Genomic DNA, 27,686 nt, shown 5'->3' on the forward strand with positions numbered 1-27,686 from the left:
ACAAGGTGTAGTAAAAGCTAGTAAAGTAGTATATTCTCTTTTCCATTTATCTTACCTTATAAAATTAAGAATAATATTATTTTGATTCTATGTTTTTAACTACTAGATTTCCATGATGGCAGACAAAATAAGACTAATTTTTCTCTTTTACCTATTAAGTTGACTCGCCCCGGTGCACGAACATAAAACTTGGGAGCCGATCCAAATTTTGATATAAACAACTCCTTCAGCTTCTGCAATCTGAAAGGGGGATTAGAAACGTTTAGAAGGACTATATTTGCGTAAAAGTCAGGAAGTATCAATGTTTCTCAAAGTAAATTCAAATTAACTTTTCGAAGTACATGGAGTTTTTTCTGTTACATCAGGAGCTACATTAAGGTCTTTATTTTTGCTCTTCAATAACATTAACTGTGACCAAGAAGACTATATAGAATATTCTGATTAATAAGAAATATGTATGTTCACTTGAGACGCATGGAAGGTGACTTATTTTATGTAAGTTCTCTGTCTAGGCTGGTTCTAGACAGAAGCAGGGAAGGCAATTGCCTGGGTAACAAAATACCATGGCCTCACCCATCTCTCCTGTGCCACAGCTCTATAAATCTGTTACCCATTGAGGAAGAATCTGTCAGTGTGGACCAGTGGCTCCTCTGTGGCACTGGGATTTGTCACACACACACACAAAAATACTCCCTTCAGCGTCAGATCTGACTGTAGCAGGCCTGAGCAAATTCATTTTCTTCCAAGTTTTAACTTTTATCAATTTCCACATTAGACACTACCCTATTTTTGTACAAATGTGTATACAGAGAACTAAAGTTCCAAACCTCAGATTAACCCTGCTACTTAGTATTTACTCTACAGGTTTACAGCAGCAGTTCCCAGAAAGTTCTTCAGGTTTCCCATTTGGAAGAGCTGGATGTGCTGTGAACTGAAAGTTCCAATGCAAAGTAAAACGTGGCATATTGCTTTATTTCCTAAGACTGGAAAGGTATCTAGCTTCCACCCTGTGTTTGCAAAGTTGGGATGGTTTAGTGCGTCATGCAGGAACAGGAGTAAACAAAGACCTGGAACAGATAGAGCCATTATCTTAGTGAAGCATAAGAAATTTGATAGTGATTCACTTCAAAACTACCTTAAAGCAATTTAGGTTGCACACTAACCCCTTAACTTTCATTAATGTAAGCAGCAAACTAACATGGTGAAAAAGCAGTAAGAATACAAGAAAAATAATCTTTAGAATGGGACTTACAACATTTCACTGGCATACGCTGCTGGCTTCCAAGCATGTGGCCAATTATTTTTTTGGGTTTTAGTCTACTAACAAAAATCCAGTAACAGGAACCGGCTAAGGTTTCTACATTTAGTCTAAAACTAGAACTGGAAGCCTAGTTAATGCAAAGCATAAGTAATAAGACAGCAATGAGAAACAGATGTTACAAAATTTCACGGTCAATTATTTAGTTTGTACTTCTTTGTAAAAGCTGTGTTATAGTCCAACTGCATATATTCGAATGTTTTGGGGTTTTAGATGGAAAACTAAAAAATATTATTTGTTGTGCATTTGTTTTTTAACAGATCTTTCAGTACTTTTCCATTGTGGTACCCAGTAACAAAGCTGTATTAGGTCCCTTTATAATTTCCCCTTCTTATACTCTCCCCTAGTATTGACTGGTTTATCCCCCTTCCAATTAGCAGCAGCAGTAGTTTCTGCCATTTCATTGTACAATCTCTTTTCTAGATCACATTAATACTATTATAGTCCATGGGGGAAATCTGTTGGCAGAATTTTAGGTGTTTATTCCTTTTTGTGTCAGTATTTAGAACACTTCTTTGTTTCACAGATATTTTTATAGTGGTGTTAGTACCAAGAGACTAAGAACAAACAGCGCAGTCATGGGGGCATGTTTATCTAAGTGCTGATTGATCTCTTTTTTTAGTGTCGGTTTTACAAGCAGGCCTGATGAAAGGCTATTTACAGGCTTTGGCCTTGATGTTGCAACTGGTATGCTGCATTTCAAGCACCTACATCAAAGATAATTATCAGCAGTGTTAAGCAAAGGCATCCTTCGCAACTTCACACATCCATGTCTGGAAATACCGGAGTCGTCCTTGCCACACGACTGTCATCGAAACACAGTGCAATCACACTCAAGTAACACAAATTGCAAAAATGACCCTTCTCCAGTGCTAACACAGGTTGAAAGGTTCATTTGTGCATCCTGCTTCCACGCATCGAGTGCAGCTCCATAGGGAAAGTGCATGCGTTGGCACGTGCTGTAGGCATATCAAGGCAGAGCCAGGCCTACAGTGTTCCAGGGAATGGCATGGGCATTTCTTTTACACCCAAAAGGATGAGAGGATAATCGGTATCCCCAAAAATGTGGAAAAATAAAAGCTGTTCGGAGGAAAGACGAGTGAATTATTCCTCCTGCCGACCCGGTAGCACTGTGTGAGGGCTGCAGGGAGCGGTGTTCGGTGGGAAATGGGCAGGAGCGCCCGGCGGGAGAAGGGACCCGGCCGCGAAGGAAACCAAAGTCCGCCCGGGCCAACGTGGCTGCGGCAGGGATGATCCCGCGGCCACCCGGAATGCAAGTGTCCCCCTGTTTGTGTGGAGGCGAAACAAAACAGCACAAGCCAAAGCCCCCTCACCTCAGAGCCGGGGGACGCAGACACACTGCCCCAGCTGCCCCCCCACCTCCCCTGTCCGCCTGCGCACCGCCCGCCCCGGGATAAACGGCGGCGGACTTCCGCGTCTCGCCTGCGGACGTGGCCTCCCGCTCCCGGGCCGGGGTCGCGGGGAGCGACCCACCCACCTGGGCTGCTCCACCAGCTGAACCGGGAGGGTGCCGGGAGCCTCCGCCGCCATGGCGGCTCCCCTCGGCGGCCCCGGCTGAGGCGGGCAGCGCACGATGCGGTGTCTCCGGCTGGACCACGGTCACGGGACAGGCAGACACCGTCCTTCCGGGCGGCAGAGCTGGCAGCCCGGCCTCCTCCCCGCCCCGGCGCCGGTGGCAGGGCACGGCTGAGGCGCTCAGCCCCAGGCCCGGCTCGCAGGCACAGCGGCACCCCGCAGCGCGCACGCTGTGGGGCCGCTCAGCCCTCAGCTCCTCGCCCACCATGGCCCAGAGGTGACATGAAAGCTGCTTCGACGCGTGGAGGGAATGGTTTCTCCTTCATTCCTGTCAGAATTCAGCAGGCAACAGCGAGACTTCAAAGCCGGTGCGCGGGGCCAGGTGTAGCCGCCCCGCGTTGGCATCGCCTTCAGCGCCGTGCGCTGGGCGAAACACGAGTGTAATGGAAACAATAAACTGACCATGCAATATCCTACGGCGTTATCCACCCCCTTGTTTTTGTTATCTTTCTGGTGTGTGGTGCTTCCAGCCTCCCTCAAACACGCAGTCTCATAGCTCCTGTTCACCTTTCAAGATTAATGGCGGCAGTTACTTTGAAGAACTAAGTTTTTCAAATTCTTCTACAAGCTCACTCGCTCACTGTTACTGTTTATTTTGGTGTCCATGTTAAAGCGTCTAGAATTCCACTCATGAAGTTCTAAGTGCTTGGACTGAGAGAAGCATACTGACACTGAGATTCCATTGTGGATTTACTTGTCTTTCTGAGGCAAAACCTTTTTCTCCTGATTAGCATGGTTAGCGGAATAGAAATCCAGGTTTTTAAAAGACACTTGCAGTAGCCACAGGGAAAAAAAAAAAATCCAACAAAAACCATAAAAAAATGTAGTAACATAAAAAGACCAATCTAAGAACAATTTGGACACCCAGTAAGCACTGTGAACGAAGGAGAACCACAGCCTTGTGGAGTTTGTGGAGAGGCAAAGCTTGTCTGTCGGGGGGTTTTGCCACAGTTGAAGGTGGCAGCAGAAATTACTGTGTAAAAATCTTTACAAAGCCAGTGTTCTGTAAGGGCCGTGCTTTTTACAGTTTAGGCCTTTCAAAACTGCTGCTGCAGCGCTGTTGGTGTACAGCAGCGCAGTGCTTGTCAGCTGTTCGGCGGCGCCGAGGGCGGCACGCAGCCTGCCCTGAGGACCGAGTGGCGCGGCCCGCCAGTTTGAATTCGCCATTCGGGGACGCCCAGCCGCAGCACTCGCCGCTCCACGCCGGGAGCGGGCCCTGCGCGCTCACACCAGGACACACGGACACCGGCCCCGGCGACACCACGGCGCGTCCCCCCCTCGGGCCCGCGCGGGCGGCGGCAGAACCGTGGCCCAGCGCCCCGCCGAGCCGCGGCGCCGCTCCTCCAGCGTCAGGGGACGAGGCGGAGCCGCAGCGGCCCGCTACAGGCCGCCCGGGCTGGAGGGAGGGAGGCGGGCCGCGGTTGCTAGGGGCCGGTTGCTAGCAGGGAGAGGAAGCCGGCGTTAGTGCAGCGCGGATTGGGCTCCGTGTGCTCCGGGACGGGGGCGGGAGGGGGGCGGGCGGCTGCGGGTTCCGGGCGAAGCGGAGCCACATTGGGCAGCGCCGCGCGGGGTTGTGGGAGAAGGGGCTGTACTCGCTGCCTCCTTCCTCCCCCCGCCCGTCCTCCGGCCAAGATGTCTGACATGGAGGATGATTTCATGTGCGATGATGAGGAGGACTACGACTTGGTAGGGCGCGGGGAGGCGCGGCGGCTCAGCGGCGCGGGCAGGAGGCTCGCGGGAGCGGGGCGGCTCCGGGCCGGGGCTGGCGTGGCGCGTCCGCCGCTCTCCGCAGCCGCGCCGGGTGCTGCCCCGTGCGGGAGCACTGACAGGATGAGTTTCCCTCCCGGGGAGGAGGGCGGGTGGCAGCCGGCAGCGGCTGCGAGGGGCGGGTGCTGCTTTCGGAGCAGGCCCCGCCGGGCGCCCGGCCACCTCGTAGCGGAGAAACAGGCCAACTTCGGCCCCGGACAGTTCGCTAGGCCCCGGGCGAGCCTGGGCTCCCGGCTGTCTTCCGCAGGGGTCAGGGAGGGGAGGGCTCCGGCGCGCTGCCGCCTCCTGCCTCTGGCCCAAGTGTGGGGCACGAAGTGAAGTCACGAAGTTGTCTGTCCTCCTCCTCACCCGTAGCTGCGGCGGCGCCTTGGGGGTAGATGTCATTCGTGTGCTTGCGTGAGCGTCCAACTGCGGGGAAAGCGGGGGGAAGAGAACGGGGAGCGAGGGGAAATGGCCACACAGCCGGTTTCTGATGCAACATGCCAAGGATGTGCTCATTTTTAACTTTCTGTCTTCGTAGTCTTAGCGAGCTTCCTCCCTCCCGCCCCTTTTTTTTTGTGAATTGCAGTGTTTTGGGGTATTTGTGTTGTATGTGGTTACATTTTCACATCAGATTTTGTTCTAAGGTTTTACAGTTAAAGAAAAGCTGTTTGCCGTAACCAACAGACCAATTTTTCGAGGGGAATTTGGGAAGGTAATAGGATTGTTTTGATGTAATGAGTCTCCTTTAAATTATTAAACCCAAACGTTTTACAATGAGTAAAACCATATTGGGGTAGTTAGTAAACTAAGTAGCTGTCATATTTGAAACAAAAAATGTTTTCCATGCTTTCAGATTAGTTGTAACTCTATTGCCGTTATCTTATATTGGAGCTTGAGGCTTGGTTGGGTTGTTGTTTTTTCTTGGGTTTTGGGGTTTTTTTGAACAGAGGCATTTTTTAAAAAGCTGTGTGGTTGAGGCTTGAAGGTCTGTATTTCATTCATTCCAGCTAAACCTGTGTGTACAGTACTGCAATTTCACTGAAAAACCCCAGACGCTTGCTTCTGGAAGGTTTGCTTTCTACCAGATTACTTAACAGTCATTGCTACTTACGAATTCCTTTAAAAGACTCGGCTGATTTTTTTGAAATAGTTTCTTGGCCATTCTTGTTAAGAGTTGCTCAGAATGGCTGGATGACATTGGTGACATTGGATATAGAATAAAAGCTCTAGTTTTGAGGTTTTGACATTCACGTAAGAACACTTGTTTGACATGCATTGTCACCTTAATCTTATGAGCTGCTTGTGTTAGTATTCCAAGAGTTGTTGGTGTTCTATTAAAGTCTATGAATGAATTCACAAACTTTTAGAAACAAAGTTTCTGGAGGAAATACACTGAGACTATTAAAAATATGTTGTTGGTCCAGTTTGTTCCAGAATAAATTTCCATTCACTTTCATTAACACTGAAATCCATGTCCTGATTTAAAATACTGTGTTTATTTTTTATATGATACAATCAAAAGAATACTAAACGCAGCTGAATTCATGTTGAATATGCATAGCATGAGAACTGAACATGTAGAGAAACTTTTGGAATTGCATTTTTCAATCCTTAAATGCAGCTCTCTACATACGAATCTGAGTAAGAATGCAGCTCTCAGCTCACGGTGCATAATGTCAGTTTTCCCCTAGAATAATTACTGGTCTAATGCTTTTTCCTGTGGATCTGTTTTCTGAAGAACTTCCTTCCTCATTGGAAAGCCTTCCTGAAATTTCTTGCTTGTGGCAAATTTCAGCCTCCGACTGTAGTTACTTTTCCTGGATCATTTTCATTCTTATTAATTACCACTAGCCCAGACCTTTCCAATATGAAAAAAAAAAAAAAAACTGCTTATAATAATGAGGTGTGTGTCAGTTTTTTCTTCTCAGTGTGTAATTCCTTTGTAAAGCATCAAATAATACTTACACAGCATCTTCAAATAAAACAGATTGTTTAAATTTAATTTGTGCTTATAACTGACAGGGGGAAAACCCAAAATAACACAGAATTTAAGAATAAAAATATTCTAGCCAGAGTAGTTTCAGCATTCTCGGACAAACAAACCATGATTGGATGTTGTTTCCAAATGTGCTTGAGACTGTAATTGCAGTGTTCCACAAAATTGTTTTGGAAAATAGTTAGGGGCCCTGAAGACAAGGCCCGATTTGTTCCTTTCATATTGATGTAAATCTAGTTAAAATTAGGAATGACTATAAGGGTCTCAAGTTCAGTGTAAAGGCTGCTGCAGAAGGGTTTGAATCAACAACGAAAAAAGAGTACAAGACAAAGTACCCCAGATGAGCACAGAATTGCAAATAAAAGAGCACATGTGAGTGTTAGTGAATATTTCTTTTAAGGAATTGGAGGAGAGGCAGAAATTATAGAAATAATGAAAGAAAAAATAGCTATTTTGTCAAAATACAGCATGGCAAAACTAGATTCAGGTCTCCCAGGGTAGCTACTAGCATAAAAATAGTAATGAAGACTCCCCAAAAAGTTGTAATTTTGTCAGCTTTTATTAGATGCAGTTATGGCTGTTCTTCTTTAAACATGCTCTTGACCTGCTGATTATGTAGAACCAGTCAGTTAAATATCCTTAAGTATGCAAATGTTTCACACGTGAATTGAAATGTGAACAGATATTCTGAAGGCCCAGCTCTTTCCCAGCTTCATCATGGATTTTTGTATAATTAGAGTAATTACTGCACTGTTAAACAGCTGAAGACTACTCACTTTATAGATCAGATACAGTAGGGCCGTGAGGATGCTTAGAGGGCAGGAACATGTCCCATATGAAGAGTTGAAACTTAAACAGGGGAGGTTTAGGTTAGATACAGGGAATAATTTCTTTACTGTGAGGGTGCTGAGGCGCTGGCACAGGTTGCCCAGAGAGGCTGTGGCTGCCCCATCCCTGGCAGTGTTCAAGGTCAGGTTGGACAGGGCATTGAGCAACCTTGTCTAGTGGAAGGTGTCCCTGCCCATGGCAGGGGGGTTGGAATTAGATGACCTTACCATTCTATGATTCTATTCTATGATCAGAGTTGACTGTTTCTGCTTAGGTTTTTTATTGGGCTAAAAGTCAAGGGGTTTGCATGTAAATGACCTCAACTGCTCCTGTAGAAGTTAGTAAGATCTTGGTATCAGGAAAAAAATCCATTTATATTTGTGAGTGGATGAACCTAGATTCACAATTTGCTGGTAATGCACAGTGACAGCCTTGATTATAATATGGATTATTCCACTTTATGCTTCAATGACCAGAATAATGTTTACTGGTCATTACGAAAACCAGTCAATTTTAATTTCTCGTTTGGTGCTGTTAGGTGCCTTGTGTAATTTCAGTCCAAGTTCTTTTTGCTAGTTTCAGCTTGAGGGTGGAGAAGAAAAAAGAGGGAAGGACTTTTGTTTTCAGTCTCAAACAAAAAGCTATGTTTAGAATTGACTTTGAGACTAAACTCAGCCTTTCTCCAGAAATTGATAATTGATTCTTCCAGGCACAATGACAACACATTGACAGTTGTTGTAATACATCTACTTGATTTTTTTCTTTCCACCCTTGTTTTAAATAAATGAGGATTTGTCTGTGGTGATCTTAATGAGACATCTTATTGTGTTCTGAAGCATAGACAAATTTGTTTGCTGAGCAGCTTGTCTTTTTATGTTACAGAGTTGTTGTATTTTGGTCACTTCAGTAGAAAAGCTGTACACAATTCCAGTGAAGAGCCAGCATTCTGCACCCCAGTGAGATGGCTACAGGTTCATGAAGACAGCTCAAATATGGGGAGCGTGCCTTCAGATTACTGAGGATTTCCTTTTTCAGTCTGTGTTGATATTAAGAAATAGGCAGTGATACTTTTTTTTTTTTTCCAAGCTATCAGAGTGGTAGCTTAGTAAATGTGAATTGGTTCACTCTTTCTTTCCACCAGGGAGAAATATACTCCATTTCAAAAGGAATTTCTTTATGTTACCAAACTTGATAAGCAATCTCATCAATAGAAAGTGAGATTTTCCTACATTATATGGATGCATTTAATGGGTAGAGTTGAAATTTCATGCAGATATGGTCACCTCTTCCCAACTCTTTGTTTCAGTATTGCCATCATTTATGTATGTATGTATATTGCAAACAAACAGTTCCAAGTCAAGCAGATCCGCTTTACCCTCTTCTGTTTCTTTGTTAGGTTTAATTACATTGGTATGTGATTAAAAAGATAAATAAGTGAGCTTCAAGGAGGACAGCATATACTGTTCTCTGAATTAATTATTGCTTCATATTTTTATAGATTCAGTGTGTGTCCTGATATTTTACTTTATACGTTCTCTTCAGACTCATCTTTAAACACAGGATTAATATATTTGAGGCTTGTTTTGCTCATTACAGTAACATCTCAGAAGTAAGTATTGAGGCAGAAAGCATGAGAATAATTAGTAAATTCTTTCCATCTGAACATTGACAAGTGTCAGTAAATTCTGGGTTTTGTTAGTTTGGGGTTTTTTGAGAGAGTTATTTAGCACTGTGTTCAGAACAGAGTTCCCCAGATCTGATGTGCAGTTGGGTGTTAAACAGAAGTAAATTAGATCTAAGGTATGCTAAAACCTGGACTTGTAGAAAAAGATGCACATAGCAAGTGATAGCTGTGTGATGGAGGTAGAATGAAAAGGCACTTCTTTTCAATACTCCTTACATGTCATAATACCAGGGTTTTTTTCTGCAGTCTCCTGCCTCGCTTCTGTGCCTCTTCCAACTTCTACCTAAAAGAAAGAAAAGGCAGAGCACTGTCCTTCCATGGGACTGTACTGACCCCATTGCAAATTGCTGGCTTCACAGACTGATTCCTGGTGTCAGCCCTGGTGTGAGCCAGCAGGCACTAGATCACTTGTGGAGTTAGCAAGTAGGAGCAGAGAGACCTGGAATTTGGAAAAGAAAACCTGGACATCCAGTGCATCGTTCAGTGGTTGCAGACTTCTTACACAAATCACACTCTTGTTTTTACTCTCTCGGTTTGTCTCTTTTCTTTTCCTCCTTGCTCTTTTGCATTCCAGTCTGATTGCTTTCTTTGTATTCATGCGCCTGGATACCAGTGGCAAATGCACATAGAAACTGTTACTTGCTTTTTGTGTTGGTGCCTGGGGCCAATGGTCCAGGAAGAGCAAATTCAAGTTATACTTACTGCTGGGATGGTATTTGGTTGGTTACTTTGGCAGCCAATGTGTATGAGCTATGTGAAAATAGCGTATGTTTATTGTATGTGAAATGTTCAAGAAATTTATCTGGCAAGCTACTATATTAAAATATTGAGGAGTTACTGCCTTATTTTGTTATTGTTGGCCTCATTTGGGCATTTTTGTGTTTTTAAAAACAAAGTGCCCCCTCTCCCCCAGCCCACATCACTAGTGCCCTTGCAAAATATCAGGTCTTTGCTCCAAATCCTAGAGTTAGCAGACCTCCTAAATGTCATGGTTATGAAACAAACTTAGCTGAAGTAAAATAAAATTTGTACCAGACTTATTCTCAGAAACAATTGCACTTCATAAAAAAAGAATGGTTTGAATCAGCTCAATGGTTGAAATTTGGTAAAATTACCAGCAATTGAAAATTGACAGTTATAAGTATTGTTAACAATGTCCTTGAAGGATAAATTTATACAGAAATAGAACCCTTTGTATTGTGTCTTTTGTCTGGAAAGTTGCCTTCTCTGTAGCTACTTTCCCTTTTTTAGGAAAAAAGTTTGTGAGATAGGAGTTTGGTTCCTATACAGCAAAGTAAAAGCTCAGACCACCGCTCCACTTTCCGTACAGAGGTTAGGGAAGTGCTTTAGGCAGGAGAGGGGACAAGAAAGTTAGTTACAAGGGTAGCTTTCACAAAATATTTTTGTCTTGGTTTTGTACATGTTTAATTTTAGAGTGGCACATTAACCTGGTCATCTGCCAGAATACCACAAATTTACTGTTACATGTCACTGATACAGTGTTAACGGTCTCCAAGTTCATGTGCCTTATTCTGCCATGCTTCAAGAGCGCAATATAATCTCTCAAAACCACATGGACTAAGACTCCTGCTACAGAAAACCACAGCTGGTTTTCTTACCCTCCCTGGTCACCCGCGCCATCGCTCACCAGCCTTAGGGCTTCGTCTGGGTAAGTGTTGGCAGGCCTGTTCTCTCAACCCCAGCAGGGTCAGCCATCCTGAAGGACTCGTACAGCATAAAATGTTGAATCACTGCAGTGAAGGGGGAAAGGGATGCTAGGACTAGAGGGTCAGGAAGTGCTGGGTGCCTTTAATCTGCCTTTTCTACTGGAGAAACTGCAAATGGATCCATACCCTAAAAAGGATGACTAAAGCTGGCTGGGGTGAATTGTCTTCTGTGCATGTTCATTTTAGAATCTGAGGCTTAATGTTTCAAAGCTGTTTACTACTTGAAATGAATTTTGTGAAAACATAATCCATAGTCTAATAAAGACTTACATTGGTTCCTTGGTACTAATTTATCTCTTATTAAAATTATTTGAAAGAGGTATGTTCCAGGCAGAGTAAGCTACATGAGAGGTTCTGTCTCCATTGCAGTTCAGCTACTATGGTAATTTTTCTTCCCTCAAAAAGTAATGTGATAGGATTCGATTGTTTATAACTGACTACATTTAGAACACTCAGTTTTTCAGTGGAGCAATGCTTAAATAATGTCTTACGTGTCTTTTAACTACATTTTTTAAAAGCTGTATCAGGGCTTTCTAATTTAATGAGTAATGATAAAAAACCCCACTTGTTTGTTTTGATCCTCTTGGGAAGGGAGAACTAAATGAGTTTTAAAGATCAGTTCTGTGTACTCAGACTTCTGTTGTTTTCATTTGAACTGGGAGTGTTGATGTCCATTTAAAAATATCACCAAGATCTTAATAAAAAAAGTTCTTAGGCCTGTTACCTTTTTTACATCAGCTGGAGCTAAATTATATCACACAGGTGCTTTTATACCTTGAGGTTATAATTAAGGGTGTTCTTCACTGTGCAGAATGTTAGGTCTAGATGGTACAGTAGAGATGTTTAGGCTTATGTAGAAATCCTTTTTGTAAACCTGCTATTCTACCTAATTTCTGTGCACTTTTATTTTTACTGCATTGTTTGATGCAAGAAACTTTCTCCCTAAAAAGGTTGAGCTGGGGAAGTTGTTCAGGCAGGAAGCATGGGTGTTAAAAATCAGGGTGCAGAAAGGTTAGGTGTTTGGTATCTGAATTTATTGTTAATAGAACTTTCCTGTTCAGTACTGGGAAGGAAATGCATTTTTTCCTTTGAGGATACAGCTTCACACTTTTCCTTTCCTCCTTCTTTCATTTTGTTTTTGGCAAAAGCCGAATGTTCTCACATCTGTATCATACTGCACTAAGCCATCTCTGCATCAAAAGATGAAGTGCTGGTCCTTCTGAATTGAAGCACTGGCATCATTAACACTGATGCTTAAATTAAGACGCAGTATCTACTACATAGCAGATTTATTTTTAAATTTTTTTTTTTAATTGCTTAAAGATTCACAGCATCATCTCGTACTTAGTTCATAGTTTTAAAGTTTTCTTCACAGCCATTAGGTCTAAACATGTCTTTTGAAGGACGCACCTTACCTTACATTTTCTGGAAGTAGGAAAGCCCTGTCTCCCTTAGAGCTGTGAGTCTGTATCAACATCCTAAATTCGATGTAAGGCAAATAGGCATGAAGTGAAGGAAAAATACAGCTGTGGGAACATAGAACACTACCTTTGATGCATTTTAAAGCATTTCCATTAAAAAAAAAAGGTATCTAGAGGTATCTAGACTTAACACTTACTCTATTATATATTAATATTATTATAAAAATAGCTTTATGGGATATTTACCATTGAGAAAAATTATCTGAGAAAAGGCTTCTAGAATCACTGCCAGAGCTAAGATGAAAATTCAGATGTTTCTGGCTTTAGGCTAACAGAGCACGTTGCCTCCTAAAAGGAATTAATTTAGTTTGCTCTTCTTTTATCTTTACAAATAGATGCTTCAGCCAAAAATATTCCCCGTTGCTCAAGTTCAGTATAAACAAGGCATCAGCTGATTACATGTATCTTAAATGCTGTGTTGTTTAAGCTTTGGCAGCCTGGATCTTCCTGAGGTGCCTGATGCGCTTACAGCTGTTGACATCATGTGCACGTTCTTGTAGCAGCTCCATCAGTGTTGGATCAATAGGGTAAAGAATTACTGAAACCAACCTAACCAGAATGAAAATCTGCCCAATGAAATAGGACACTTGCTTCCTGTTTTCATTACAGTTTTCAGTATTAAGTTGTATAGTTTTCTGGGAATTTAGAGGACAGGTTTGTGGGATTCACTAGGCTTTAAAATCCATTTAATTCTCACTAAATACTAATATATCATGTGAGTATAAATAAATACATACATGAGCAACTTGCCTACATGTAACAAATAGAAATATTATCAGGTTGAAGGATAAATGTTTCAAGGACCATATTTAATAAAATTTGGGCCAACTGTGAGCTCCCATAATTAGCTTTTCCATTAGAAATTAAAAAAAATAATTAAACTTTGAAAGGTTTGCTTGCACTGTAGGGAAGAGAGAGCTAATTTAAAACTTCTCTTTTGCCTCATCTTTTTTTCATTCCTTTTCATGGTTTTGAAGGAGTCCATTAATACTAGAAATAGATGAATGAAAAAAAGAATAAATTTGAAGAAGTGCATGGTAAAGAAGTACAGTAAAAGAAGAAATTTGAACTTAAAGAAGGGCACCTGACTATGCAGTTTATACTGTTACAAGGGAAGGTTACTCTGACAACAGTAACTTTTGGGATTTAAAGAGATTCTGTGAAACAGTTTGTCTCCTAATGGCTAAGCAATCTGTTCAGAAAAGTTGGCTTGAAAATGCAGACGTATGAAATGTTTTTGAATTGTGTAAACCTCAAATGAAATTATTATTTGAGCTTAGCTAGTGTTTTGTAATTCAGACACGCAACATTGTCCTTCAGCAAAAGAAGATAAATTATTTAGGGTTTTTTCATCAGAAAAAGCCTCTGAGTACTTTTTTTTTTTTTTTTAAATGAAGTAATAATTGGTAGAAGTAAATTATTCCATTTGTTTGGCGCTGGTGTACATGATGGGTAATTATTTGATTAAATTATTGTGCCTGTGCCCCACCCCACCCTCTTTGGCAGTATCTGTAGCATTTTCTCAATCATCTCCTGCTTCTCAGCACAGAAGCAGCTGGTGTTATCATCATTATTCTTTTTCATTTTTTTTAATTTCCTTAGACAAGTATGAATCGTTATGGCATAAAAAGACAGATTAGAGAGAGATTCATGGCAGCATTTTATATCCTCTGTAGCTGAATCATTACTTGTGTGACAGCTCAGCCGGAGTCTTTTCTGTGGATAGCAAAGGTCATGTAACTGAGTGCCTTTTAGAAGACTAGTGGCCAGCATGTTCTCATCCACATACAGAAATGGCATATGCTATTAGCCATCTGTCCTTAAAATCCAAAATTGGTAGAATTTTAATAATACAATCTGTACTTGTCATAAAAGTGAAATTGGTAGAGCTATGAGTTTGTCAGTCCAGAAAGAAATCTGTTGACAGGCAAGTGCTGGTGGATGGTGAGGCTGGCCTAGTAACAGGGAGAGGTGAAATCATCATGAGAGTCCATACCTGTTACATGCTCTAAACCCGAAGATTTCTGCTAATATACAAGCATTTTGAGGAATACATCTTACTGTGGTTTTTTTACAGAATATTAGATGATCTGAACTTATTTTTTTCTCTCTGGTTTTTTTTTTTTTTTTCCCCTTTTCTTTTTTTCTTTAAAATGTAGGAATATTCTGAGGACAGCAATTCTGAACCAAATGTGGATTTGGAAAATCAATACTACAATTCCAAAGCTTTGAAGGAAGATGATCCCAAAGCGGCATTAAGCAGTTTTCAGAAGGTTTTCTCTCTTTATATTCTCTCTCTTATATTAATTCACATTTGAAAATATTTGGTTATCATTTGGGTTATTTTCTGGAATTTTAAGAGTAATGTTTATATTCTAACTTGCTATGTGCTAAGTTTATCACTTGACAACTTAGACTCCTGGCTGACTGCCTTTCAGGATCATTCTTAGGGAGCATAAATAGGATGTGGAATAGTCCTATTTTATCACAGAACTGAGGTTTTAATCTTCAAGATTTACTAAGTTAATTAAATAGTCCTAAGCGTGTTTTCATGAGTCAACTATAGAACCCAGATCCTTTTGGTTTTTAAAACGAAATTGTGTTTCCCCCAGTGTCTTATGTATTATATTTAGTTTGCTATCTAATTCCAAAGCTTTAAATATATAAATACTAAGTGACACAGAGTTTCTTTCCTTCATGTCATTTTTAAGTTTTTAATGTTTGCACACTGTCACCAGGAAGCAATATGTTACATGTAACTTCTTAAAGAAAAAATAGATCTTTGCATCTCTTGGTTTATTTATAGTGTATAACAGTATTATATACATGACTGAAAAAAAACTTGCTAAAATTTTCACTTACAAAACATTCCCTTAATTATATTACTTTAAAGCCTGGATGCTTTTCTGATATGTGAAGAAAATACAGAAATCCAAAAGTGTAAATTTTTGATTAATTTAGGCAAGGGGGTGGGTTGAGTCAGTTTTGCAGGGGGTGTTACAACTTTCTTGTGTATGTGCATTTATAGAGTGGCATTAAAGTTTAATGTTTGCTGTTAGATTTTTTTTTTGTTGTTGTTGCCTATAAATAACAATTGACTCTCCCTATATCAGCCAGCTAGCGAAAAGTAATAAGGTACATACCGCTCACTAACTTTCTCAATAATATCAGGGAAGAGTAAAATTGAAAAGCAGGGCAGAGGGAAACATTACTTTGAAAGGAGCAAAGTAGAGGGGGAAAGGCGTGTGTGTGATATGTACATTTTATACAAGCTGCAAATCAATTTAGGTTTGAATAAAGCTTTTATAAATATTGTTTAAAAAATTCTTCTATTTCAGGTTTTGGAGCTCGAAGGTGAAAAAGGAGAATGGGGATTCAAAGCTCTGAAGCAGATGATTAAAATAAACTTTAAATTGGTAGGAATTACAGTTATCACTTGAGAGTAAATGGCATAAATATGTATTTGATCCAGAGATCTTAAACTGTTACTGTAATTTATGGCTATGATAACTAAATCTGCTAGAACCTATCTTTTGCATCTGTTAATGGCTACTACAGGCATGTAGTGCTTAAACCACGACAGAAGGCAAAATGGATGCGAAATAGCTGCTGTAGTTCTTGCTCTCTTGAGGTATCATACCATTTAAACCAGTCGTATTTCTATATGTGTGTACTTCCCCAGAACGAATCAGTGAAAAATTTATATGCTACATACGCAACCATTCCAAATAGTTGTATAGCCAGTTCTGCATTCTTCGTTGATATAAATGTCTATTCCATGCAGTCTTCCTGAAGTTACTCGTCATTCTGCTGCTTTGAATAAAGCGATGATGTAAAAGCTCCTAATAGCAATCACTGCCGCATAGTCTTTTCTGTTATGCTTTCTTTTTTGTATGTTTATTTGCAAGATATAACTCTTTTTTTAATCATTAAAACAAAATCTGTGAAATAATTTTGGTTTTCTTTTAGACTAACTTTCCTGAAATGATGAACAGATATAAACAGCTATTGACCTACATACGGAGTGCAGTTACAAGGAATTACTCTGAAAAATCCATCAATTCTATTCTTGATTATATCTCTACTTCCAAGCAGGTTAGATCATCAGTTTTTTCATCTTCATGGTTTTCCATTTTGTGTTTTTAACTATGGACTTTTTTGTGTATGGTAGTCTGGTGGTTTGGGGTTTTTTGATTTTAACAGAGAACATTGGCAGTATTAATTTGCTGTCATATGTTAAAATAGATTTCCCACATTTAATGGAGTCTGTCAACACGAATAACTTTTTCATAAATTTGGGTATTTTTGGCAATATTTACCTGGTGTTTTTATGCTAATAAGTAAAGTAAATGCTAGTGGTTTCTTGTGGGTTTTTTGTTTTGTTTTTTAGCATAGCAGCTACACACTGTCTAAGTGCCTTCTCAAATGTAATTTGTAAATAAACAATACCTTTTTTGGGGTTTTTTTGTTTGTTTGGAGGGCATCGTTGTTTTGGGGGGTTTTGTTTGGGTTTTTTTGTTTGGGTGGTTTTTTTTTTTCTTAACTTTGAAGGGAGAAGGGAACCTTAGAAGAACTTTGGCATGAAGTGTTAGTGTTAAATAGTGCCTGTCTTTGAGTGTACTGTGCAAGCTAGGTACATGTTCATAGATACACAGCCCAGCTCCTTTTCTTTTGTGGTATTGTAGAAGCCTTATGGAGAGTAGAAACCTCCCCTGACTGACTACCTGCAAGTAGCACCTGCATATGGAGGATCACTGGTCTTTAGTGATGACTCCTCTGTCATTATCGCATTCCTTCCTGTCCTGCCACTCTTAGGAAATGGAAGTTTCATAGTTGAATGATGGTTTGCTCTTAAGGTCTAAAGGATTGTCTTAGACTATACCTTGTTGGCAGAAGTCAGTGTATTTGGTCTAAATGCAGTTGGACCCAGACTTGGAGGGACAATCTGGAAATCCGAACCTGATATATAGCCACAGATCTCTTATCCCCCAAAGAACAATGGCCATAAACAATACTAATGCGTTCTCTGTAGAACCTTTGTTAAAGGTCACACTCAGTACCTTGATTTCTATTTTGGGGTTTTTATGCAAAGAAATGGTTGATGTGCTCAAAAGCTTTCTTTGGTGCAGCATTGGTAGTGTAGAAAGGAGAAAGCATTTTTTCCTTTGACCATTTCTTGCTGTTTGTAAATCGTATTTTCTTTTTGATATGTAAATTATTTTTGTTTTTCTCCTTTTAAGTAGGAGCAATGCTGCCAGTGTTTGTCTTCTGTTACGCAACATAAGAATGTTATTGCTTGGTTATATAAGATGGGCTTGTATAAGGTGGCTTTCATTTTCACTAGCATGATAGGTGGTTACAAGTCTTAAAATGTGAATACTTTTTAATTATAGCTATTTTATATAATAAAAGCAAGTGTACTTAGTTTTGTTACTTTAGAAGCTCTTTACAGTTTAAAAGCAGGCATTCAGTAAGATGCAGATACCTTATTTTGAAGTTCAAGCATGCACTTTTAGTTTGTTCAGATTGACTTTATTAACAGGTACAAATTTGCTGTTTACAATTATAGAATTCTGATTTTTTATGTCAGATGGATTTGCTTCAGGAATTCTATGAAACAACACTTGAAGCTCTGAAAGATGCTAAGAATGATAGATTGTGGTTTAAGACAAACACAAAGGTAAAATATATAACTTATTCTGATATTGTTTGTAACACCTTCAGCTAACTCTTATTTATAAACGATAATTGTGAAATCTTAATAGACCTTAGTACTTCAACCTTTTTCTTCTTTCTTTTTTGTTTTTCACAGCTTGGCAAATTATATTTAGAACGAGAAGAGTATGGAAAGTTACAAAAGATTTTGCGTCAGCTGCATCAGTCATGCCAGGTACACTTATATTCCAAATCACTGTAGCTTAGTAAATGGCATTGTTGTTTGTGGGGGGGTTTTATTTGTTTTGTTTATTGGGTCTTTTTATATCTGTTGTTGGCCTTTGAGGCATGTTGCTGAGCCTTGGTAGAGAGGGAAGAAATAATGTGCTTGCTTTAATTTATCTGTTTGATAACGAACAAAAAAAGGATGTGTTATTCTTTGCTTAAAGATGATTTAAAAAAAAATATTCACAATTGCTGATTAAGTTTCCTTTTAGTCAGCTGCAGGGATGAGAAAGAAGTGAATAATCTATGAATAACCTGTAATGCATAGACATTTATTTTAAAATATACTGCAGATTCCAAGTGAGCTTTACTAAAAACTGAAAGTACGGTTGTCCCTTTCCCATTTGGAAACGGGGGGCGGAAATTTGCCATGCTGCCTGCTGTGCCTGTTTTTGTCCCCTTTTCTTCTTCCAGCATGAAAAATGGGTTACAAATATCTGGGAAATGGTTCTGTTATAGGCAGCAGGAGAGTCATATGTATTTTTATATATATATATGTATATATGTCAGTCATTGTATTTATATGCTGAGACTGTGGTTTAAGGAAAGCGGAAAAGAATAAAGGGCAAAGTTATGAGGAAAACATTTAATTAAATAAAAATAATGACTTTTTTTTAATAAAAGCCTTCAAAATTTGGCCTGTGATAAGTTCTTTGAGCGTTATGCTTTGTGTTAACAGCTATATAAAAATTTTTAAGTAGGAATATCCTTATTTCTGACAGGAAATTACGGAGAGTGTTTGGTACTAGTATAAAACTGAAATCACTGTTCTCTTAAAATTTCACAGTATTTATTACTTAATCTATCCTAGACTGATGATGGGGAAGATGATCTAAAAAAAGGTACTCAACTATTGGAAATCTATGCTTTGGAAATTCAAATGTATACAGCACAGAAAAATAACAAAAAACTTAAAGCACTATATGAACAGTCATTGCACATCAAGTCAGCCATTCCTCATCCACTGATCATGGGAGTTATCAGAGGCAAGTTAATCTTGAATTTTTCATTTAACTTCTGTTGTATAGATGAGTTTTATGAAAATTGGATAATTAATGTTTCTTCCAGTTCCAACTGTAAGGACAGGATGCTGTAGATTGAGAGGCAGACAAACTACAAATGCAGTGCCTGCAGTCTCATCATTCAGTGTTTGCCTCCTGTGGGACTTCTTGATGCCTAAATACCAGATGTGCTGGTCAGAAGGGCAGGACAGTGGCTACGTGCAGTGTAGGAGAGAAGCAGTTGAAGAACAAGAGGAAGACTTGAGCTTAAATGTTTGACACCACAGCAGGCAATAAAGGATACACGCAAAGGAATTTGCAAAGGATAAAAACAAAGGCTAGACAGGACTGCTAGCAGAAGGAACTGCTATTTCTGCAGTCCCCTTTCGTAAATTTGTGCTTGGTGTCTCACCTCAGTGAAATTCATCAGAAACTGAAGGGCTTTAAGATGTTCTTGAAAATATTATTTATTATGCGTAATGATGAACTATAGTGGAAACATGCCATTTGACTTGAGAAAAAAACTCTCCAGAATACTGTTGTGCCTTTCCCCTTCCCCTGGTGCAGGTACTTGCACAGAGAATCGGGCAGCAGTGGGTACTTCAGAAGTAAAAGGAGACAGATTATTTCTCATTTTTAATGTGCGGTTTTGCTCAACAGATAGGAAAAGTTCCATAAATACAGGAAGTCTGTTACCTTTGAAATGGAGATAAATTCCATTTCGGTTTTTGTAGTATTTTAACATAAGGTTAAACTAATTATTGGCTGTAAGGATTAGTGTTCTTTTAGATTTATGGTGTGGGTTGGGTTTTGTTTTTTCTTCTTTGGAATAGGTTTATTCAAATGGCAATGCTGTACGTTGAGGCCCTAACGATTTTTTTTTTTCCCCCTAGCAATTTCAGAGAATGAAAAGACTCCTGAAAATATTTCAGTAATCTATTTAGAAATAGCGTGGAACTTCTGAGTACAATTATTGTAGTCAGCAGCAAGCACGCAGTGTTCCTTTTCATCTGTTTTTTCTTTTCAGAATGTGGAGGCAAAATGCACTTAAGAGAAGGAGAGTTTGAAAAGGCACATACTGATTTTTTTGAAGCGTTCAAGAATTATGATGAATCAGGGAGCCCCAGAAGAACCACTTGCTTAAAATACTTGGTCTTAGCAAACATGCTCATGAAATCTGGAATAAATCCATTTGACTCTCAGGAGGTATTTTTTAAATGTTTCATCTCTCCCGCCCCACAATGGATAGGGAAATTATCCAAAAGACAAAAAATATTTAAAATGTAAACATGCATATTGTGCTTTCTGTTCTCTTTAGGCTAAACCATACAAAAATGATCCAGAAATTCTAGCAATGACAAATTTAGTAAGGTAAGATTTTAATTTTTCTGGAGAAGAGAACAAAAATAAGAAGATGTAGTGTCCAAACCAGAAATGGAGTATTTTTAGAGATGTTTTTTCCCTGCACAGCTAATGCAGTTATTTCGTAAATATTGGGAAAATATTTGTACACTGTTTTTTTTTCTGAAGAAACTTATTTACTGTGACATACCAGTGAATATATACCATGCCAGGTAGGGACACAGAAACATGCTGTTATCTTCTGCGATGTTGCATTTCTAATGCAGTGGCAAAAACCTCATTTCTCCCTTAAAAAAAGTTGTCCCACCTTGTACTGCAACTGGTCTTTACGTTTGGCTGATTATATATGAGAAATTGGGATAAGATTGACCTCTCGTACCAAAGCCAACAGACTTAACTGGATGCATGGGCATGATTACTGAAGGAGTTTCATAATTTAGGAATATGAAACTGAACTGTCAAGTCATCTCCCCTATCCTTCAAACATACGTGAAATTCAAAAGAAGGCTTCATTACCTCTTAGACGCAACAGTGATGTGAGAACTTCTAGTATATTAAGACCACTAGGTAAAACAAATTGAACTGAGGCAGTTTTTGTATACTGTGCTTTGAAGCTAACCCGTTCCATCCACTCATCCTGCCTTTGCTTTATCAGCGAAAACAATGAACAAGTAAAAACGACATGTAGGAAAACTTTTCCCACCTTTTCATTACGTAAGAAGTAATGCCTGCTCACGCTTTAAAATACACAGTTGATCTTATGTTGGAACAACCCTTACTCTGATACTGCTATGGTGCTGTAACCACTGTATGAATATAAAATTGTTTCTGAAAGTGCGGCTGTTCATTCGTTATTGCCATAATGATGAATAAATTACCTGGCAGCTATATTAGGGGACTATTTCCTATAATTGCACTTTAGACATGTCATTTCTACTTCACTCTCATAGTTTCATGTGAATTTGAGGCAGAAGGAACTCCAGATGGCCTTACCCAATCTGATTTTCTTCATATTCCTAATTTATATCTTTTATCTTGACATTTGAGTGTAACTTCTTTAAAATTAATAATGCAATTAAAGCAGTGTAGATAAGAAATGCGCAGAAGATAAAATGAATTCCAAAGATTACAATTATGTTTTTAGTTCTTCCTATGTTCTACTTTGAGAACTTGAATGTTTTACATATGTTAAAAAGAAACTTCAGGAATAAACGATAAAATATACTCGACTGAATTTCCTTTAAATTATGAAGTAGAATTTACGGGTTTCATGTGATACAGTCCATTCCACTCATATAACTCTATAAACTCATCATGTTCCACCTTAAATTTAACAGGTCTTTTTCTTGCCCATTTTACTGATATTAAAGGATGACATTTTTTAACCAGCTTAAAAACAATTTAAAAATATACAGAGACTATGAAGGAAAAATAATGTTTTTAAAATGTTTGATTTTAATATTAAACAGAAGTTGAAAGCGTGTATTGGACACTATGTCTTCCAGGTTAAATATCGGTAGCCAGTAGCTTAGTATAACTCAATTATTATGTAAGTTTAATTAGTTAGTAGGTAGTCCCTATTACAGCTGACTGTTCCTGTAAGCAAAGATGATAGATTTGAATTGTAAAACCATTATATTTGAAGAAAAAGGTCTTGTTTCAGTGGTTACAGCTTTTACCTTAATGCTCTTAACTAATGCTGTGGTGCCACTACTGAACAACTGCTGTCTGAACTCACCTCCTTTTTGTAATCCGCTCTCCGATAACAAGATGGACTAGTTAAATGATATATAAACTAAAAATTAGCTATAAATAAAAATCTAGAAAGTAATATTATGCCAGAATTACTGATGGTTAATCGTAGCAGTCAGGATTTCTTCCATCTTCTCATATTTTTAGAAATCAGCTTAAGATGGACATTCTAGAAACAGCAACAGTCCTCTAGACTCTTTTTAGCTCATATTTGTTCCATAAAGTATGGCTGCATGAAGCCAAAATTCAAGTAGTGATACTTTCCAAATTGGCTGTTTTTAGGGTCTAGGCTTATTTAAAGAATAACTTCTTAAAGTACAGAAGTTTTGAAACTAGTGTGCACTTGTGGAATAACTGAATGCTCATACTGAATTTTTGTACATGCTGCTCAAATGGAAGTAGGAGAAAGGGCATTTTTGTTGCATCTCATGTTGAAATAGTTTTTCCTTATAAAGGTTCTGAATATAATTATTTGCCACCAACACTTACTACAGGGGTTTTTTTAGAAGCATAGAACACGCTCTTATATATTTAACTTTTAAAAATAATAATTCAGTCTCTTGGTTTTGGTGCAGTGCCTATCAGAATAACGACATCACGGAATTTGAGAAGATTCTGAAAACAAATCACAGCAACATCATGGACGATCCCTTCATAAGGGAGCACATCGAAGGTATTTTTGCAGGCTATTTTAATCCTTTTTGTTTTCACTACTTGGTAGAATAAGAATTCTTTGTAATTACTTGTGGATGGTTCCTTTACTGTTTCCAAGTTCTTTAGAAGTTGATCAAGGCCAGCATGCATTCAGGCATGTAGAATGACAATGAAGAATTGCAGGAATGAATGGGAAAGTTCTAGCAAGAGTGGATATTCTAAGATAGTATCTACGGTGCTGTTATGCACTGAATATTTTGGGTGGTTTGTTTTTTTTTTTCCATTGGAACGATTGAAGAAGGGCAACCCTTGCTTGTGAAGGTGGTTTGTGCCAGTCTCAGCAGTTAGATATTTAATAGTTCATAAGGTTAATTTTCTGCTTCAGATTAAAAACAAAATATGTAGACAGTGTAATGAAGGTTGTATCGATAAATGTGTAGTAATAAAATAGGTAACAAGACACATAATTCTAATGTAGAAAACAATGTTTGGATTTCTAGTACCTATGCTTGAAAAAAACGGGAACACACTAACAAATGCTCTTCCATTCCATTAACATGACAAAATACAGTTACCCCTGCATTTGTCATGTATCTGATAATTTAAAAGTCTCTTCACTTGAATATAGTGTCCAGTTTCTCAGGTAACTACTGTTTTCATCAAGAGTAGGGCTTACTGTGGCCCAGCAAGGTCATTTAGCCGGAATGACCAGCTTTTATACATGAAAGAGAAGAGCAGAGACCTGGTTTTCTTACACTTCTTGTTTGTAAAAGAGAACATGGCAAACAGCAGGGGAAACTAAATATAACTTCTCTACTGCTGCTACATGTCGACTACTGGTAAGCTTCAAAGTCTTGCACGGAGATTCTGTAAGATTAGAGAGACGGATGCTTAAGGAAGAAAGTAGAACTGGAAAGCAAGAGATGGAGGACCGTTAAATGATCGAAGAGAATTTGAGTTTCATCCCACATATGCTAGTGATACCTCATCATTTTCCCTCTGTAGTGATATAGAAGGTACATTCGTGGTTATAATGTTTACGTACCTTGCCTCATTGTTTTAATCTTAGTTTTGTTGAGATACATAATCTGGACTTCAGTATTATTTTTCATTATATAAACAGTGCTTGTGTAACCAGTTGGGTAAAAATGGATCTAGCTCTTTTTCTGTTAATTTACAATTGTAATTTATGCTTTCATTTTATCCAAATTTAACAATTTAAGAATTTCTAAAACAATGGCTGCACTATCTTATCAAAGCAAAATCAGGCACTTTATGCAGACTCCCTTTTATACTTCAATTCCTCATCATAATTATACCATTAGGCCCTGATCTTTTAACTTAAAATCTGACTTTTCCCCATGAAGTTACGTGCACGCAGACTGAAGTTTCAGAGCCTTAAGAGTACCTCTTTTCACTTTTGGACAAGACAAGCTTTCTAGCCATCAGTTAGAGGGGCAGATATATCGTGCAATAATCTGTATGATTTATCCAGTTTGAATAATAAAAATTTTTACTAGGGAATATGTTGCTCCGTGTTTAACCAATTTTCAACTCTATATGTTCATCTTCAGAATTCCATGTTGCTTGGAATCCTGGAAAAAGAGGGTCCCTTTATTTTGCTATCCTTCCCCTCAATGAATTACTACCTTAAAAGATCATGGTATTTAGGATATCTTTCTATATGGAGCTGTACTGCATCTTTATTTCAGTACTGTTGTTTTTACAGTATTTATTTTCTCTTACAGAGCTTTTACGAAACATCAGAACACAAGTGCTTATAAAATTAATTAAGCCTTACACAAGAATACATATTCCTTTTATTTCTAAGGTATGTGTCAGTGGAGCCTTGCATTTGCCTAAGTAAATGATTAATTGTGAATAGAAGCTCTTAAATAAATACAGTGCTTCCAGAAATAGAACATCTAAAATATAAACCATGAAGTAGTACTGATGCACTGCTGGCAGTTTTGCAGTGCGAAAATGTAAATTACAAGCGTCGTCCCAATGTTTTTTATACTATGTACTATGATATATTTCTAAAATACTCAATTACCATGTTCTACTTGGTATAGAAAAGCATTTTCTAAAATACTCAATTACCATGTTCTACTTGGTATAGAAAAGCACTTTTCCCAAGAGAACTATAAAAAGTGAAATTTGTATAACTCAAAATGTAATTATGAATGTAAATTTTGTGAACATAAAAATGCAAATTTTAATTCCTTTTGTTCAAAAGATATCTTCAGATGTCTGTGTTGTATGAATTACAGAACTGTGGTAATAGAACAAACCAACTATTATACTAGAATCACTGATTTCATTCCCTAATCTGGAAAGAACAAAATCAAAACCCAGTGACAATAGATGACTATTTCCATCTCCTGTGAGACCATGATTTTTCTTGCAAAAATTCACAGCATTCAAAAATATGTCATGAAGTATTAGAGATGCCTGGGTTTTATGCTAAAATTCTCTTTAGAACTCTGTATGCCTTTTTTTAAGATAACCTAAGATTTGTAGAATTTACCTGAGCTGGAAGATGCAATTAGCCCTTTAAATGGTTTTGAGTGCAGACCCATTATTTTCTGACAATTATTTCTTATTTTGTTTCCTGGGTTTTGGTGGGGAGATTTTGGTTTGGGGGTTTGTATTTTTTGTGTGCGTGTGGTTTGGAGGGGAGGTGGTGTGGTGATGGTGGTGGTTTTTTGTTTCTTTGTTTTCCAGTAAGTCAGTGAAGGAACTCATTTCTGGAGCTTCCAAGAGTTTTGCTTTAGCCTCTTCAGCCTTTTCTGAGAGGTTACTGATCTCTTCTTGATCATTGGCCATGTATACTTTGGGAGAAGTTCCTTTGCTTGATAGTTCATTACTTAATTGGCTCTTTTGAACACAAAGAAAGAGAAATGAAATCAAATTCTGTATATGAAAATAAAGATTGGAAGGATTCAATGTTGCAAAACAGAGTAGCAGCATAATGAGTTTTCTTTTTCTTTTAGGAGTTAAACATAGATGTAGCTGATGTGGAAAGCTTGCTTGTGCAGTGCATATTGGATAAGTATGTATTTTATTCTTGATCACTGATATTTGATTACTTTAAAATAATCAAAGTATATATGAAGCAACAAAACTGTATTTTTGTGCATTGTGACAATAGCGGTTGATTCTAGAACCAGAAGGTAATGACGCTGACTTTGGATTTGCTTTGCTTATAGGCACTAAAGTATATTTGTAAGACATGAGTGAAGAAAATTAAACAGAGAGGTTGAGCGGCATGTCCTTACTTTGATTTACGTAATCATTTACGTGAATTATCATGAAATTATGAAAAATATTATTCTTAGTAATTGCTGCTTATACCCATATATGTTTTTGAGTACGTTTTCAGGTTGAGAAATGAGTAGTCTGCTCTCCTTGACTTGAAAAACTTAATTACAATTTGTAAAATCTTTTTTTGGAGGATAACTTGTTATAGCTATAGGAAAATATAATCCATACATGGGTTTAATTTCTTTTTATATAAATCTCCATTTTCCATGATTCCTTGACTTTCAAGGACGGTTTACCTCATATTGCTTCAGACTTTTATGGGGGTCATAGCTTGGCAGATAAAATATGCATTACCCAATGAATTAGTTAATTTGATTTCCAATCATGATGACAACTAAATAGGCAGGACCGCCCACAGTATATGTAGAAGTCAATATATTATAGAAATGCTGAATTTTGAAATGGACTTTGTGTCTCTCTTGCAGAAGTTGACCTCTTATTTTACCTCTGATTTACTGTTAGCTCCTATTTGCATGTGCATTAGAGATTCATTTATTTATTTACTTACTTCCAGCACTATACATGGCCGAATTGATCAAGTCAACCAGCTTCTAGAACTGGATCATCAGAAGAGAGGTGGTGCACGGTATACTGCATTAGATAAATGGACCAACCAACTAAATTCTCTCAACCAGGCTGTAGTCAGCAAGCTGGCCTAACAGAAAACAAGCTTTTACAAACGTACTTAAGGCAACAGTGCAGTGATGTAAACCTTAAAAGAACTGGGAATGGCAAAACTACTGTCGGTTGGTGTGCCCTGAAATTATTGGAGTTATGGCAGAAGTGCTTTTTTGATCAGCTGGTTTGTGTTTTGCTGCTGCATTTATCCCAAGAAAAAAACAGCTTTAATCTCCAGAAGAAAACCAAAATGCCACGGGATTTATGCTGTATTGACATCTTGCCCTAAACATACAACATCGTAGTAATTTGTCAAAGGGGCAATTAATGACCAGAGAGAAGATTTTTGTCATGATTTTAAATACACTGACACGTTACCGTTGGTTAATTTTAAACATGTTTTACCTACAGAAATTCTCTCACAGAAATAACCTGCAATAACTTGAAATGCATACCCTTTGGAACACTTCCTTTTCTCATGTATAAATTGAAATGTTTGCTGCATTTTGCAAAATGTCAATTCTCCAAAAATGTGTCCGTATATTTCTGTACCTGCAGTGTAGTAAAGGTTTAGAAGAAACCCCATAATTATAGTGGCATACTGTCACTTAGGTTTCAAGCAGCAAAATAAACAGTGCAGTTCAGAAATTGTA

General features: G+C 38.5%; 2 protein-coding genes across 10 annotated transcripts in view; one reads left to right on the top strand and one right to left on the bottom strand.

The window, feature by feature from the left end:
* GALK2 (galactokinase 2) overlaps nt 1–3,669 on the bottom strand; it is a 49,759-nt gene extending 46,090 nt beyond the window's left edge. For 4 of the 7 annotated variants that reach the window (XM_030498170.1, XM_030498174.1, XM_030498171.1 and 1 more), the window contains exons 1-2: nt 2,817–3,669; nt 152–240 (exon numbers count right to left, since the gene is read on the bottom strand). In XM_030498170.1, coding sequence (XP_030354030.1) covers nt 152–240; nt 2,817–3,122 — 395 coding nt within the window. In that variant the 5' untranslated portion in view covers nt 3,123–3,669. The remainder of the gene's footprint in view (nt 1–151; nt 241–2,816) is intronic. The other 3 variants (XM_030498173.2, XM_030498176.1, XM_030498175.1) reach the window with 3 other exon arrangements.
* A 768-nt stretch (nt 3,670–4,437) lies between these two features.
* Nucleotides 4,438–27,686, top strand: COPS2 (COP9 signalosome subunit 2). Of its 3 annotated transcripts, XM_030498180.1 has the most exons (14): nt 4,535–4,600; nt 5,611–5,678; nt 14,539–14,652; nt 15,718–15,795; nt 16,349–16,474; nt 17,949–18,059; nt 18,192–18,269; nt 19,131–19,305; nt 20,348–20,526; nt 20,639–20,691; nt 23,010–23,107; nt 24,837–24,919; nt 26,085–26,143; nt 26,930–27,677. In XM_030498180.1, exons 4-14 carry the CDS (start codon nt 15,772–15,774, stop codon nt 27,072–27,074), a joined length of 1,131 nt encoding a protein of 376 aa, XP_030354040.1. In that variant the 5' UTR covers nt 4,535–4,600; nt 5,611–5,678; nt 14,539–14,652; nt 15,718–15,771; the 3' UTR covers nt 27,075–27,677. The 3 variants fall into 3 exon arrangements, with proteins under 3 accessions (XP_030354038.1, XP_030354037.1, XP_030354040.1); XM_030498178.1 differs by lacking the exon at nt 5,611–5,678 and having other exon boundaries at nt 4,438–4,600; nt 17,970–18,059; nt 26,930–27,686; XM_030498177.1 differs by lacking the exon at nt 5,611–5,678 and having other exon boundaries at nt 4,454–4,600; nt 26,930–27,686.

The sequence above is a fragment of the Strigops habroptila genome, chromosome 9 (assembly GCF_004027225.2).
Source record: "Strigops habroptila isolate Jane chromosome 9, bStrHab1.2.pri, whole genome shotgun sequence".
Lineage (NCBI taxonomy): Eukaryota > Metazoa > Chordata > Aves > Psittaciformes > Psittacidae > Strigops > Strigops habroptila.

Bases quoted from the DNA above. Each gene is read 5' to 3' on its own strand.
- COPS2 (XM_030498177.1), top strand. From the start codon at position 4,547: ATGTCTGACATGGAGGATGATTTCATGTGCGATGATGAGGAGGACTAC. The intron at 20,527-20,638 runs GTATTTTTTAAA...TGTTCTCTTTAG, and splicing joins ATCCATTTGACTCTCAGGAG to GCTAAACCATACAAAAATGA. The intron at 24,920-26,084 runs GTATGTGTCAGT...TTTTTCTTTTAG, and splicing joins ATATTCCTTTTATTTCTAAG to GAGTTAAACATAGATGTAGC.